Source organism: Entelurus aequoreus, linkage group LG18 (assembly GCF_033978785.1).
Source record: "Entelurus aequoreus isolate RoL-2023_Sb linkage group LG18, RoL_Eaeq_v1.1, whole genome shotgun sequence".
NCBI classification, from domain to species: Eukaryota; Metazoa; Chordata; class Actinopteri; order Syngnathiformes; family Syngnathidae; genus Entelurus; species Entelurus aequoreus.
Genome location: NC_084748.1, coordinates 13,464,641 through 13,478,822, shown reverse-complemented (window position 1 = coordinate 13,478,822; position 14,182 = coordinate 13,464,641). Strand labels below are relative to the sequence as shown.

Here is a 14,182-nt window from a genome sequence, read left to right as displayed (position 1 = left end):
GTGGCGATGCCCAGCACGGCGGCGGCGCCCACCCCCAGCACCAGGCGGGCGTTGGACAGCAGGAAGTCGATCACCACGGCGACGCCGTCCTCGCCTCTCCTCCGACCGCCTTTGAAGTTCATGGTGGCTCCTTGGCCCCCAGGACAGTCAGCCTGCAGACGACGCGTTCAGGGTCAGGGGGGAAAAACAGGACCATGTTGGTGAGTTACTTCTAAAGCATCAGATATGTATTTTTATTTCATTTTTATAAATTATAATCACTTTTTACTACTTTTCAGCAGAATTCTCAAGTATGAAATAAGCAAAATGCTTTATTTTTGTAGCGTTAAAACATTAAAGACTGAAAAAGATTGTTTTTAAATCCTTATGATTGTAAAGAGTGTTTTTTTCTATTACCACTATTTAATTATTTTTTATTTGTATTTCTTTTTTTTTTTCAATGTATGACATCACTGTAATTTATTTTAAAAAATAATAATTGTAAAGTGTTTTTTTCTACTATCACTATTTAATTTTTGAAAATATTTTTTCAATATAAGACATTCACTGTAATTATTTGTAAAAAAAACAAAACAAATGCAAAAAATGTTGTTTTGTTTTTCCTACTACCATTATTTATTTTTCCTCCCTATTAATTTTTATTTTTTAAATATTTTTTTCAATGTATAACATTCACTGTAATTATTTCTTTAAAAAAAATAAATTGTAAAGGGTTTTTTTTGTACTATCACTATCTAATTTTTTAAAATATTTGTTCAATATATGACATTCACTGTAATTATTTATAAAAAATAAAACAAAATTGCAAAAAGTTTTTTTATGTTTTTCCTACTACCACTATTTATTTTTCTTTCCTATTCATTTTTTGATATTTTTTTCCAATGTATGACATTCACTGTAATTATTTCTTTAAAAAAAATAATTGTAAAGTGTTTTTTGTACTATCACTATTTAATTTTTGAAAATATTTTTTCAATATACGACATTCACTGTAATTATTTATATATATATAAAAAAACAATTGCAAAATTTTTTGATTTGTTTTTCCTACTACCACTATTAATTTTTTATTTTTTTAATGTATGGCATTTACTGTAATTATTTATTTAAAAGTAATAATAATTGTAAAAAGCCTAGCAGAAAAGGACATGTATTTGCTACACACACGACCATCTCTATTGGTCAATAATGATGATTGATCGATCTCATCCGATCCAAACACTGACAAGCCAGCCAATTATTGCGCAAGAAGGCGGTACTTAAAGGCCTACTGAAACCCACTACTACCGACCACGCAGTCTGATAGTTTATATATCAATGATGAAATCTTAACATTATAACACATGCCAATATGGCCGGGTTAACTTATAAAGTGACATTTTAAATTTTCCGCTAAACTTCCGGTTCGAAACGCCTCTGAGGATGACGTATGCGCGTGACGTAGCCCGGGGAACACGGGTATGCCTTCCACATTGAAGCCAATACGAAAAAGCTCTGTTTTCATTTCATAATTCCACAGTATTCTGGACATCTGTGTTCGTGAATCTGTTGCAATCATGTTCATTGCATTATGGAGAAAGAAGCTGAGAAAGCAAAGAAGAAAGTTGTCGGTGCGAAATGGACGTATTTTTCGAACGTAGTCAGCAACAACAGTACACAGCCGGCGCTTCTTTGTTTACATTCCCGAAAGATGCAGTCAAGATGGAAGAACTCGGATAACAGAGACTCTAACCAGGAGGACTTTTGACTTCGATACACAGACGCCTGTAGAGAACTGGGACAACACAGACTCTTACCAGGATTACTTTGATTTGGATGACAAAGACGCAGACGTGCTACTGTGAGTATGCAGCTTTGGCTTCTAAACATTTGATCGCTTGACCGTATGTGCGCAACTTTTTTTTGCGTATGTACGTAACTTTTTTAAAATATATAAGCTTTATGAACCTTGGGTTAGGTGAACAGTCTTTTGGGCTGAGTGATTGTGTGTGTTGATCAGGTGTTTGAATTGTATTGACGTGTTCTATGGAGCTAGGAGCTAGCATAGGAGCTAGGAGTTAGCATAACTAAGACGTAGGTGTTTTTATGCAGGATTAATTTGTGTCATATTAAATATAAGCCTGGTTGTGTTGTGGCTAATAGAGTAAATATATGTCTTGTGTTTATTTACTGTTTTAGTCATCCCCAGCTGAATACCAGGTACCGTGAGTATGCAGCCTTGGCTGCTAAACATTTGATAGCTTGACCGTACGTGCGCGTCACGTACGTAACTTTTTAAAAATATATGAGCTTTATGAACCTTGGGTTAGGTGAACGGTCTTTTGGGCTGAGTGATTGTGTGTGTTGATCAGGTGTTTGAATTGTATTGGCGTGTTCTATGGAGCTAGGAGCTCGCATAGGAGCTAGGAGCTAGCATAACAAACACGCAGGTGTTTTTATGCAGGATTAATTTGTGGCATATTAAATATAAGCCTGGTTGTGTTGTGGCTAATAAGAGTATATATATGTCTTGTGTTTATTTACTGTTGTAGTCATTCCCAGCTGAATATCAGGTACCGTGAGTATGCAGCCTTGGCTGCTAAACATTTGATAGCTTGACCGTATGTGCGCTTCACGTACGTAACTTTTTAAAAATATATAAGCTTTATGAACCTTGGGTTAGGTGAACGGTCTTTTGGGCTGAGTGATTGTGTGTGTTGATCAGGTGTTTGAATTGTATTGGCGTGTTCTATGGAGCTAGGAGCTAGCAGAGGAGCTAGGAGCTAGCATAACAAACACGTAGGTGTTTTTATGCAGGATTAATTTGTGGCATATTAAATATAAGCCTGGTTGTGTTGTGGCTAATAGAGTATATATATGTCTTGTGTTTATTTACTGTTGTAGTCATTCCCAGCTGAATATCAGGTCACCCCCGGCTCTCACAGCATCTTCCCTATCTGAATAGCTTCAACTCCCCACTAGTCCTTCACTTGCACTTTACTCATCCACAAATCTTTCATCCTCGCTCAAATTAATGGGGAAATTGTCGCTTTCTCGGTCCGAATCTTTCTCACTTCATGCGGCCATCATTGTAAACAATAGGGAAATTTGCATATATGTTCAACTGACTACGTCACGCTACTTCCGGTAGGGGCAAGCCTTTTTTTAATCAGATACCAAAAGTTGCAATCTTTATCGTCGTTGTTCTATACTAAATCCTTTCAGCAAAAATATGGCAATATCGCGAAATGATCAAGTATGACACATAGAATAGATCTGCTATCCCCGTTTATATAAAAAAAATTCATTTCAGTAGGCCTTTAAACAGAAACTGAAGCCCGAGAGAGAATATTAATACATGTTCACACTTTAAACTGCTTACACAATTACAAAATATGCGATACTAATTGTATGTGACATATTGTAGGCCCACATGACAGTACAGTTTGATTATTATGTTGTGGGGATCACAAGATATTCACAAGGCACAACTTCCGTTTCCATGACGATGAAGCTATTGTTTACATGCCTGTTGTTTTCACAATAAGTGAGAAAAAAAGCATTGATGTATTTCATCTACCAATCCTGCCTCATCAATAGCACATCTCCATATTGGCCAGCCTTTGATGCCAACGACAACAGTGGAACGCCGCCACTCGAAGCTAATGTCGGCGCTATCTCCGCCGTGACAAGAAAGTTGACTAACCAGGTTTCAGCCAATGGAGGCTCAGTTTTAACAGAGCAGGATTATACAGGAAGTGATGACACGATGGCTGCCGACAGGTATATCACTCAAGGCGAACACAACCTCTGGCAAAAACGATGCAGTCAGCAGACTTGGAGGGTCTTCATCACGGCATTCTCGCACGTTCAACCGTGTTGATGGGCACGTATTGCCCATCCGCTTTAAAGGCAATATATTCCCACAACTTGGCTTTGTAATCAAGTCTGGAGTAGGAAGACGATGTCCGTGCTTCCTGTGTGTGTGTCAGCAAACAGCCCTGCTCTCCGCCCACCAAGACAAAGATTGTGAATGACTGAAAAGAAGGCTCACTGTGTTCAGTTAATTCTACTGTTAAATAGGAGGGCGACTCTAAGAGTGAGACCTCTTTCTCCCTAATTGAAGCGAGAAACGAAGAAAACAAAAACACACAAGGACAAAACAATTTATCGATGCCAGCAAAGTATTTCGATATCATTTTGATTTATCGGTCAATTAATTGACATTGTATCGGCCCATTAAAACTTTTTAAAAGGTGCAAGTAGGGATGTCCGATAATATCAGACTGCCGATATTATCGGCCAATAAAAGCTTTAAAATGTAATATTGGAAATTATCGATATCGGTTTCAAAATTATCGGTATCGGTTTCAAAAAGTAAAATGTATGACTTTTTAAAACGCCGCTGTGTACACAGACGTAGGGAGAAGTACAGAGTAGGGATGTCCGATAATGGCTTTTTGCCGATATCAGATATTGTCCAACTCTTTAATTACCGATACCGATATCAACCGATACTGATGTATACACTCATGGAATTAACACATTATTATGCCTAATTTGGACAACTAGGTATGGTGAAGATAAGGTCCTTTTTAAAAAAATTAATAAAATAAAATTAGATAAATATATTGAAAACATTTTCTTGAATAAAAAAGAAAGTAACACAATATAAAGATAGTTACATAGAAACTAGTAATTAATGAAAATGAGTCAAATTAACTGTTAAAGGTTAGTACTATTAGTGGACCAGCAGCACGCACAACCATGTGCGCTTACGGACTGTATCCCTTGCAGACTGTGTTGATATATATTGATATATAATGTAGGAACCAGAATATTAATAACAGAAAGAAACAACCCTTTTGTGTGAATGAGTGTAAATGGGGGAGGGAGGTTTTTCGGGTTGGTGCACTAATTGTAAGTGTATCTTGTGTTCTTTATGTTGATTTAATAAAACATTTAAAAAAAAAACGATACCGATAATAAAAAAAACAATAGAGATAATTTCCGATATTACATTTTAAAGCATTTATCGGCAGGCCGATATTAGCGGACATCTCTAGTACAGAGCACTAATAAACCTTAAAGGCACTGCTTTTGCGTGCCGGCCCAATCACATAACATCTACGGCTTTTCACACACACAAGTGAATGCAAGGCATACTTGGTCAACAGCCATACAGGTCACACTGAGGGTAACCGTATAAACAACTTTAACACTGTTACAAATATGCGCCACACTGTGAACCCACACCAAACAAGAATGACAAACACATTTCGGGAGAACATCCGCACCGTAACGCAACATAAACACAACAGAACAAATACCCACAACCCCTTGCAGCACTAACTCTTCCGGGACGCTACAATATACAGCCCCCGCTACCACCACACCCCGCCCACCTCAATTGGCCAGGAGGAAAAGGGCCCGAAGCGCCACAATTCTGATTGGCCAAAATATCTGTCACTCAACTTCTGGTTACAGGGAAAATTGTTATTTATGGCATTCATTAAAACCTCAATGTGGATTAATCGTGCAACCCTTACTGACTACCACTGTTGACATCCTTGGTTTCTTTGAGTGTTTCTTAATGTCAGAAAGTTGCTATTTGAAATAACTCCAGCAATGATTGTCAAACTGTGGTACCAGACTCCATCTAGCGGCACAACAAAGAATCACCTAATTAAATATGGTAATGAAGTGACTCCAGCTGTTATGAAAGGTTTATCAGCCTTCCATGGAAGTCGTTACAATCTGACCACTGTCAGCCGTAGTCGACGCCAAAATAAACAATAAGGACACAAACATCCGCCATTTTAATCACTCTACGTGCGTGGGAACCAAATGTTCTCCGCATTCCCCGCTTACACCCGCCTTTTCCCAGCCTCCCAGCCAATCAACGCGCAGGACACTTGGGAACTAAAGACCAACATTGGCAGGGAAAGCTGCACGTAACAATGATGCCTTCAAGGCCGTGGGAAACCACAACACCTCTTCAACATTGAATAAACTACACGTGGAGCATAACGTAACATAGGACCCAGTCAGTCACAATAATTTAAAAAAAAAATTAAAAACATGAAATACTTTCCAAAATGATGCAAAACTGTTAAACATACGGTACATGGGATTTGAACCGAGGATGTCGTTGTGGCTTGTGCAGCCCTTTGAGACGTTTGTGATTTAGGGCTATATAAATAAACATTGATTGATTGATTGATAAGTAAATAAAAATCCTATTTTTAATGAATACTTAGGCCTGCTATGCTACTGTATCTTAATGTCGATCATTATGGTGGCATTTGGAGAGCCAAGTGTTTTCTGATGTGGTACTTGTTGAAAAAAAGTTTGAGAACCACTGGTCAATAGATCGGATTTTTTTTTTCTACAAAAAACACAGAGTATCTTTAAAAAGTCATTTTTTCCAAGGTTGTATATTCCATCGTTTGAGTGTAAAGTTGATGGTAAGGGTTATTTCATGGCTAGAGGGCTCAAATGTAAAAAAAAACAACTGTATTTAGAAGGTCTTAATTTTTTTTAAATTATTATTTAACTATGAAAATACTCTATTTCTAAATCATAATTAATTTACCACATTGAGGCCTGGAAGCAAATAAACGAGGGAGTACAGTACTTGAAGGTCATGTAAAAATATGCAGTTTGTGCATAAATGGAAATTATTTTCTTTGTGTAATGTATACCCTCAAGCAAATCTCGAGACCGCAGTTTCTTTTTTCGCAAGTCGTCTCCCGCGTTTTTAAAGTCTTCAGCGACCGCAACGGATGTTAGTTCCACGGACAGTGAGAGAAATGTTTCTGCGTTGGGGTTGGGACACAAACATGTTTACGCGCCGCTAAAACGGCAACAGCAAGTTCAAGTGCCTGACGTAACAACACACCGCTGCGTACGTTCACTTGAACCACGACGACACCTGCAGCCGGTCATCGTTTGAAGGGAAAGGAATAGTCGGCGTACACCAGTGGAACTTTCCAAGCATGAAGTCCTATTTATAGGCACAAACATGGCTGAGTCACACCAGTGGGGGTCGAATATTTAACATCGGGTTACACTCAACTGTACCTACTCTATTTTTCATGTGGGCCTGTGCATGAACAAACACTCTTATATCTCATTCTGCTAGTCCCAGAAAATACCATAAATAGGAACCACTATATACAATGTACTATTAGGCAGCGGGCGATAAAATGATAACAATATATAGTACAGGCCAAAAGTTTGGACACACCTCATTCACAACACAACTGATGGTCCCAACACCATTGATAAAGCAAGAAATTCCACTAATCAACCCTGATAAGGCACACCTGTGAAGTGAAAACCATTTCAGGTGACAACCTCTTGAAGCTCATCGAGAGAATGCCCAGAGTGTGCAAAGCAGTAATCAGAGCAAAGGGTGGCTATTTTGAAGAAACTAGAATATAAAACATGTTTTCAGTTATTTACCCTTTTTTTGTTAAGTACATAACTCCACATGTGTTCATTCATAGTTCTGATGTCTTCAGTGACAATCTACAATGTAAGTCAGGGGTGTCCAAACTTTTTCCACTGAGGGCCGCAGACTGAAAAATCAAAGCATGCGGGGGCCATTTTGATATTTTTTCCTTTTTTAAAACCAATACAATATATGGGTTTTTTTTTAACCTTTATGGCTTTTCTCAAGTTTGGTCCCCGGTACCTGGGAGGGTTTCAGTCATAAAAATGTTAGAAATAAGTAATTATTTTTTTATTCAACGCTTAAATCTCGAGATCATCTTCCGGTCTGTCCGTCATTATAAAGTTTTTAAAAATGTTTTTATGTTTAAGCCCTTTATGTCAAAACCCTTATTTATATGGCAAACACACAAACTATGCAACATTTTCCCCCAAAACATTTCAAAGTGGAATATTTGATGTGAAGTAATTGGAACATTAAATAAGTCAATAATTCATAACAAAAAAAATTAAAAAAAAGTAAGTGTTGAAATAAGCCACATTTATATTTATATTTTTTACTTTTAACGCTTAAGCCTGTAGATCTGTTGATTGTAAGATGTTATTATTTTTTTCATATTTTTGTTTGTTTGATGCCCTTTTTGTGAAAGAAAAGTTTGTTTCGCACAAAATATGCAATATTTCCCCCAGAAAATGTTTCAAAGTGGAATTCTTCATGTGAAGCCTTCAATAGGTCAATAACAGTCCGCATGGCAGCTTTGAGTTATAAGTGTCAACATTGCAACTTTTTACTTGTTACATTTCAACTGTTTACTCTTTTATTACAATTTTTCATGTTTTTATTTTTGATTATAGTATTTTCTGAATGTGCCGGGGGCCGTTAACAAATTAGCTGGGGGCCACAAATGGCCCTCGGGCCGCACTTTGGACACCACTGATGTAAGTAGTCATGAAAATAAATGAGGTGTGTCCAAACTTTTGGCCTGTACTGTATATCGTGATAGACGTGTAATCCATATCAATAAAAAAAATGTTTGATAAAACGTGCTATATTTTTGTTAGGGTTGGTTGCGTGAACAAAGACACTCGCTCTCTGGTAACCAAGCAACATAGGAAGTGATCGCTGATCAGTGGGAGTGACACACCAACAGCCAATCAGGTACCAGTATCAACTATCACGTTTGGTTGTGCCATCTTGTTGTCTGGCAGTTGATTCTTTGCATGGAGTGAGAAGAGAAAGTCAAAATTAAGGAATTGTGGATAAAAGAGGAAAAGTCACCTGGAGTCCAGCCCTACTCAATTCACACTAACCAGTGATCTAGTTCTAAACCAGGGCAGTGTAGCCCACTCGCGCCGGCAATCATTCATCAGCTCACAAAAACTAACGATCACATTAATAAGTTACTTTTTTCAAATGTGTCTTTTTCATTCAGACCCTGCAAGAATTCACAATTCATCCCTGCCTTGCAAATGTGTCCAAAGGCCGCAATTTCCACACACATTTTGACTAATCAAATCAGTCTCTGAGCAGCACTCAAACACACACGTCAACTGTCTAATCAAAACTTTTGTTTATTGAAACATTTGTTTCCCAAATAGCTCAGACCCACTTCCGGTTACCATCGACAGCACTAAGCCTTTTGGGTAATGTAGTACATAAACATTTACTTCCTAGTTGACATATATTTATTCATCCCGGAAAAGCCAGTTAAGAACAGACTTTCATTTGCAATGCAAAGAGGTTGCATTTACATGTTAGAGAAGTTGAAGTGTGATGATAATCTCTCATCGTCTCTGATTTACCAACAAAAATGTGTGCTATAGATTGTTCTCAACAGTTCACAAATGATCTTTATGTGCGAGGGTAAATGTGTTAGAACATAAATTAATGTTTAAAATGGACAAATACATTTCAAGTGTAACTCATACACAGAATGTCTGCAACTTGAGGACGACAAAGCAGACAGTGGACAATAAGGACATCATTGATAGTGTTTATTTGTGTATTTATGATTAATTATTACATTAAAACAACAACTTTGAGTTTTAGGTTAAACGGAACACTTAAAATATGAATTACCAAAATATATTCTGCTTAATTTTTGGACGTAATGGCGTTGTGGAGGAAACTATGACGTCACATTAATCATCTGTAACGAGATAGAAACAACACATTTGTGCAGGGCATCTGTCGTTTCATCCTGGACAATCCATCCATCCATCCATTTTCTACCGCTTGTCCCTTTTGGGGTCGCGGGGGGTGCTGGAGCCTATCTCAGCTGCATTCAGGCAAGTCGCCACCTCATCACAGGGCCATCCTGGACAATATTCATGACAAATGTGTGCTTTGTTTTAAAGATGTGCTATTTGGATTTACACTGTATGAAAAAAAACTTGAAAAGGAATTTTACCTTTGCAACCTCATTATACTATTGGCTAAGTTTTATATTCATAAATGTAAGTTTCTCAATACCCGACCGAGGGCTGGGCGATATATGGAATATACTCGATATAAGTGGACTCAGACTTAAACAAGTTGAAAAACGTATCCGGGTGTTACCATTTAGTGGTCAATTGTACGGAATATGTACTGTACTGTGCAATCTACTAATAAAAGTCTCAATCAATCAATCAATCAATCAATCGCAGGTTTGTCTTTGTGCGATATAGAAAATGACTATCGTGATATTGGAGTATACGTGACGGCGGACCTACGTCACTTCCGCCTACCAATCCCATAGCAACCGGGAATTTGTTGAAAACAAACCAGCTCACAGCGAACACAGCATTGACAGAAAAAGCATTTAACGAGCGTTGTGGCTTGGAAGTCGGCGTTAAATCCTTCATTTATGCATTTTTACTTATTCGCATATCGTGTGAAAAAACGAAAATGTATTATTTGCGTCAGACTCGTCTCAGTGAACTTTAAAGCTTCTCAGGCTTAGCTTAGCTTGCTAGTTAGCTTAGCCTGCGCGCTACTAAGAAAGAGACGCGGAAGTTATCAACAACAAGATCAAGTGTTAGTGTATAAAATATTGAGAGATTTGAGGGCTACATGTATTGTTTAAGTACAACAAAGGAGAGTTTAAACAGAGAAGGGGGAGGTGGCAAAATAACCTAATAAGGAAAGTAATACCAAGATTACGGGTAAATAATACTGGAATGTCCGGCAAAAAACCCCAAAAGAAAGCAGACTGACCCCTAGTAGCCTGGTCCTTGTAAGTTGTAGCCTTATGAAGGCGCAGTACAGCAGGCGAATAATGTACAAAATATATGTCTTTGTATTGAAAAGTCTTGCAGACAGCATTTTGCAACTGTCTTGAAAAGTTGATTAAATGGCAACATGAAAATTATAGGGTTTATTGGTTTTTAAAAACCCAACTGTTAAGTGCAAATTTAAACGAAACCGGTTTTCGAAAATAGCTAGCTAGGCTATAGACTATATAGTATATACCGCATGTTATTTTTGTACAACAACAACCTCAGCTGTCGAACGTTATAAGGTACAAATTCAACAAGTACAACGTTAGCAAATATATCGGTATAGCCAAGTTGTGGTTAAGAAGGTGGATTTTTGTTCCTTATATTTACCAGAAACGAAGTGATCCGAACACACGACCCGGGACTTTGGGGGACTCCAGTGAGAACCGTCCTCGTTTTCCCGGTGTAAAGCTGCGAGCCATTTGTCTCGTCTCTGTGGGCTTTTATCACGCTTTGGCAGAACAAAATACAACCTTTGTTTTCCCTGTTTCCAGTTGTGGTTAGCACAACCAAAAACAACACAGTTTTTCGGCTTTTTGGAGGCAGAATGACGGGTTTAACCAGCGTAGGTCGACAGGTTAAAGAGTAATGGCAACGGTTTGTTTTCAACGCCAGTCTGGTTGCTATGGCTCGAAGAACCCGTATGTAGCTCAGTTGCCCGGATGTCGGCCCTCACCTATACGTTCTCACGCAGTTGCTTTTAGCTGCGGGCATTACACTACAGGCGTTTCTCACTCTTTTTTCTCTCTCCTTCTCACAGAGACGTAAAACAAGCGCACCTTCTTACATACGTCACATACTGTCGCGCGTGCAACGTTATACGCCCTCGCCGAGCAGAGAGGTAGCGGCATGATAACGTTAGCTGTGGTGCTAGCGGAGCCGTGCGAGTGGTAATACGAGAGAAAGAAGGTGCGAATCTGGTAACAAATGAAGGAAGAATTAATTCCCAAGAAAAAAAGCAGGGGGTCCATCGTCTGGCGGTGGTTTGGCTTCAAGCGGAAAGATGTTGAACAGACAACCGTAATATGTCAAGTATGCAGCAAAAGCGTTGCTACAAAAAGTAGCAGCACTGCTAATTTGTAGCATCATTTGAAAAGTCCCCCGCTAGTGAATAAGGAGTGCTTGAAACTCTGCATGTCAACATCTCTGTTCGGTGCCACACCAACAAAATGCCAAAGCAAACATTTCCACATCAACACCGTATGAAAAAAATAGTCAACAACAGAAGGAGATAACGTCCGCAGGAACCTACCACATAGCGAAGGACATACACTATTTGATTTCCTATTATGCAGCTCATTTTTATTTGACAGTTATTGAAATATCTTGTGTGACATCATGCACAAAAGTGCACTTTATTTGTTTTTAACTATTGTAGTGACGTTCTGTACAAAAAGTGCACTTTAATTTAGTGTTGTTTTGATACGTCAACTTAGTGACATCATGCACAAAAGTGCACTAATAGCATGTTTTAAAACGTCTGGCAATCTTGCACTTTCTGTTTTGAAATGACATGAATGTTTGTGCCACTGATTAATAACAGTTTAATAAATACAGTTTGACTTAGTTGTGATTCCCCTCTTTGCATGAAAGTTTAAAATGAGCATATATTAATGCAGTATGAAGAAGAATGTTTTAATGTAGACACATAGAATCATCATACTGCTGTGATTATATGCATCAAGTGTTCATTCAAGGCTAAGGCAAAATATCGAGATATATATATTGTGTATCGTGACATGGCCTAAAAATATCGAGATATTAATAAAAGGCCATATCGCCCAGCCCTAACCCGACCTGTTTTTTGTGCCTTTAAAAAAGAATTAGAACTCTACTTTAAAACACTCTCTACCTCTAACAACCAAAAAGCTGTGAAAAGTATGATGCTGTGCTCCAAATTTGGATTATTTACGAAACGTGTGTGAGCCTATGGCTTTACATTTTGTTACATACCGTATTTTTCGGACTATAAGTCGCAGTTTTTTTCATAGTTTGGCCGGGGGTGCGACTTATACTCAGGAGCGACTTATGTGTGAAATTATTAACACATTAGCGTAAAATATCAAATAATATTATTTAGCTCATTCACGCAAGAGACTAGATGTATAAGATTTCATGGGATTTAGCGATTAGGAGTGACAGATTGTTTGGTAAACGCATAGCATGTTCTATATGTTATAGTTATTTGAATGACTCTTACCATAATATGTTACGTTAACATACCAGGCACGTTCTCAGTTGGTTATTTATGCCTCATATAACGTACACTTATTCAGCCTGTTGTTCACTATTCTTTATTTATTTTAAATTGCCTTTCAAATGTCTATTCTTGGTGTTGGGTTTTATCAAATAAATTTCTCCATAAAATGCGACTTATACTCCAGTGCAACTTATGTATGTTTTTTTCCTTCTTTATTACCTATGCATTTTCGGCCGGTGCGACTTATACTCCGAAAAATACGGTATATATATTTTGCATTCTATTTTAGTAACTTCATTGAGTTTACCACCCCATTATGTACTGTTTCTGTACTTGTTGTGTTTATTGTTATTTCTTGATTGTATGTAAATGTTGCATATTATAAATAAAGGTTTATAAAATTTAAAAAAAAACATTTAAATACACATTCCACCAAATACACTGCTAATAATTCGCTTAAGTTGGATGAAACGTTTCCATTAATTTCCTATCTGCAAACAATTAGTGATCATTAAAAGTTTTTAAAAAAGAAAGCCGGAAGTGGAATGTTTACTAAGGCAAGAGCCGGAAATGAAACGTTTCCTATAACAACATTGTCCGCTTTAACCTTATAATGCCTTAATTGGCGGCCGCAGCTATTGTCGTATTGTGTGGAAACAACATATATTGTCATATATATAATTTATTTGCGTTTTCTCGTCGTTTTAATGTTGTTTTCGTCTGACTGAGTAAATCCAGGAAGCCAAAAACTGCTAGCGCTAGCAGGGAGCTAATGACAATTTGGAAAAAGTCGCGTATTGCGTCGACTAAAAAGAACTCTTATACATAACTTACCACTCAGCGTGGGAAGAACAATAGCAGCATGGCCCCGAATCATTTGTCTTGTTTTAAACACGCTTGAGGACGATACTAAACTACTAATAGTCGCCCGACTCTACAGTCGTCCCACTTTAGCCTGCGAGCTAACAGCTGTGGGTGGAGTTCTTCTTCTACCCCACAGGTCAGGCGGTGACAAATGGTGGCCGCGCCCCCTGCAGGTACTACTATGAACTGACGTAAATATTGTCATGGTTCACGTTCAACTAAGGCAGGGGTCAGCAACCCGATTTAGCGCCTCCCTAGTAGTGGCTCCCTGGACCTCTTTCAGAGATGTGTGAAAATGGAAAAAGATGAAGAGAAAAACACATTTTTGTTTTAATATATTTCCTGTAGGACAACAAACATGACACAAACCTTCCTAATTGTTAGAAATCCCACTGTTTATATTATACATGCTTCACCGGTGAG

General features: G+C 38.0%; 1 protein-coding gene across 1 annotated transcript in view; it reads right to left on the bottom strand.

The window, feature by feature from the left end:
• The window catches only part of mief2 (mitochondrial elongation factor 2), a 24,982-nt gene extending 11,086 nt beyond the window's left edge, over positions 1 to 13,896 (bottom strand). The window contains exons 1-2 of the mRNA XM_062026544.1: positions 13,730 to 13,896; positions 1 to 152 (exon numbers count right to left, since the gene is read on the bottom strand). The exon at positions 1 to 152 is cut by the window's left edge and continues 16 nt beyond it. Coding sequence (XP_061882528.1) covers positions 1 to 122 — 122 coding nt within the window. The 5' untranslated portion in view covers positions 123 to 152; positions 13,730 to 13,896. The remainder of the gene's footprint in view (positions 153 to 13,729) is intronic.
• Positions 13,897 to 14,182: the final 286 nt, after the last annotated feature.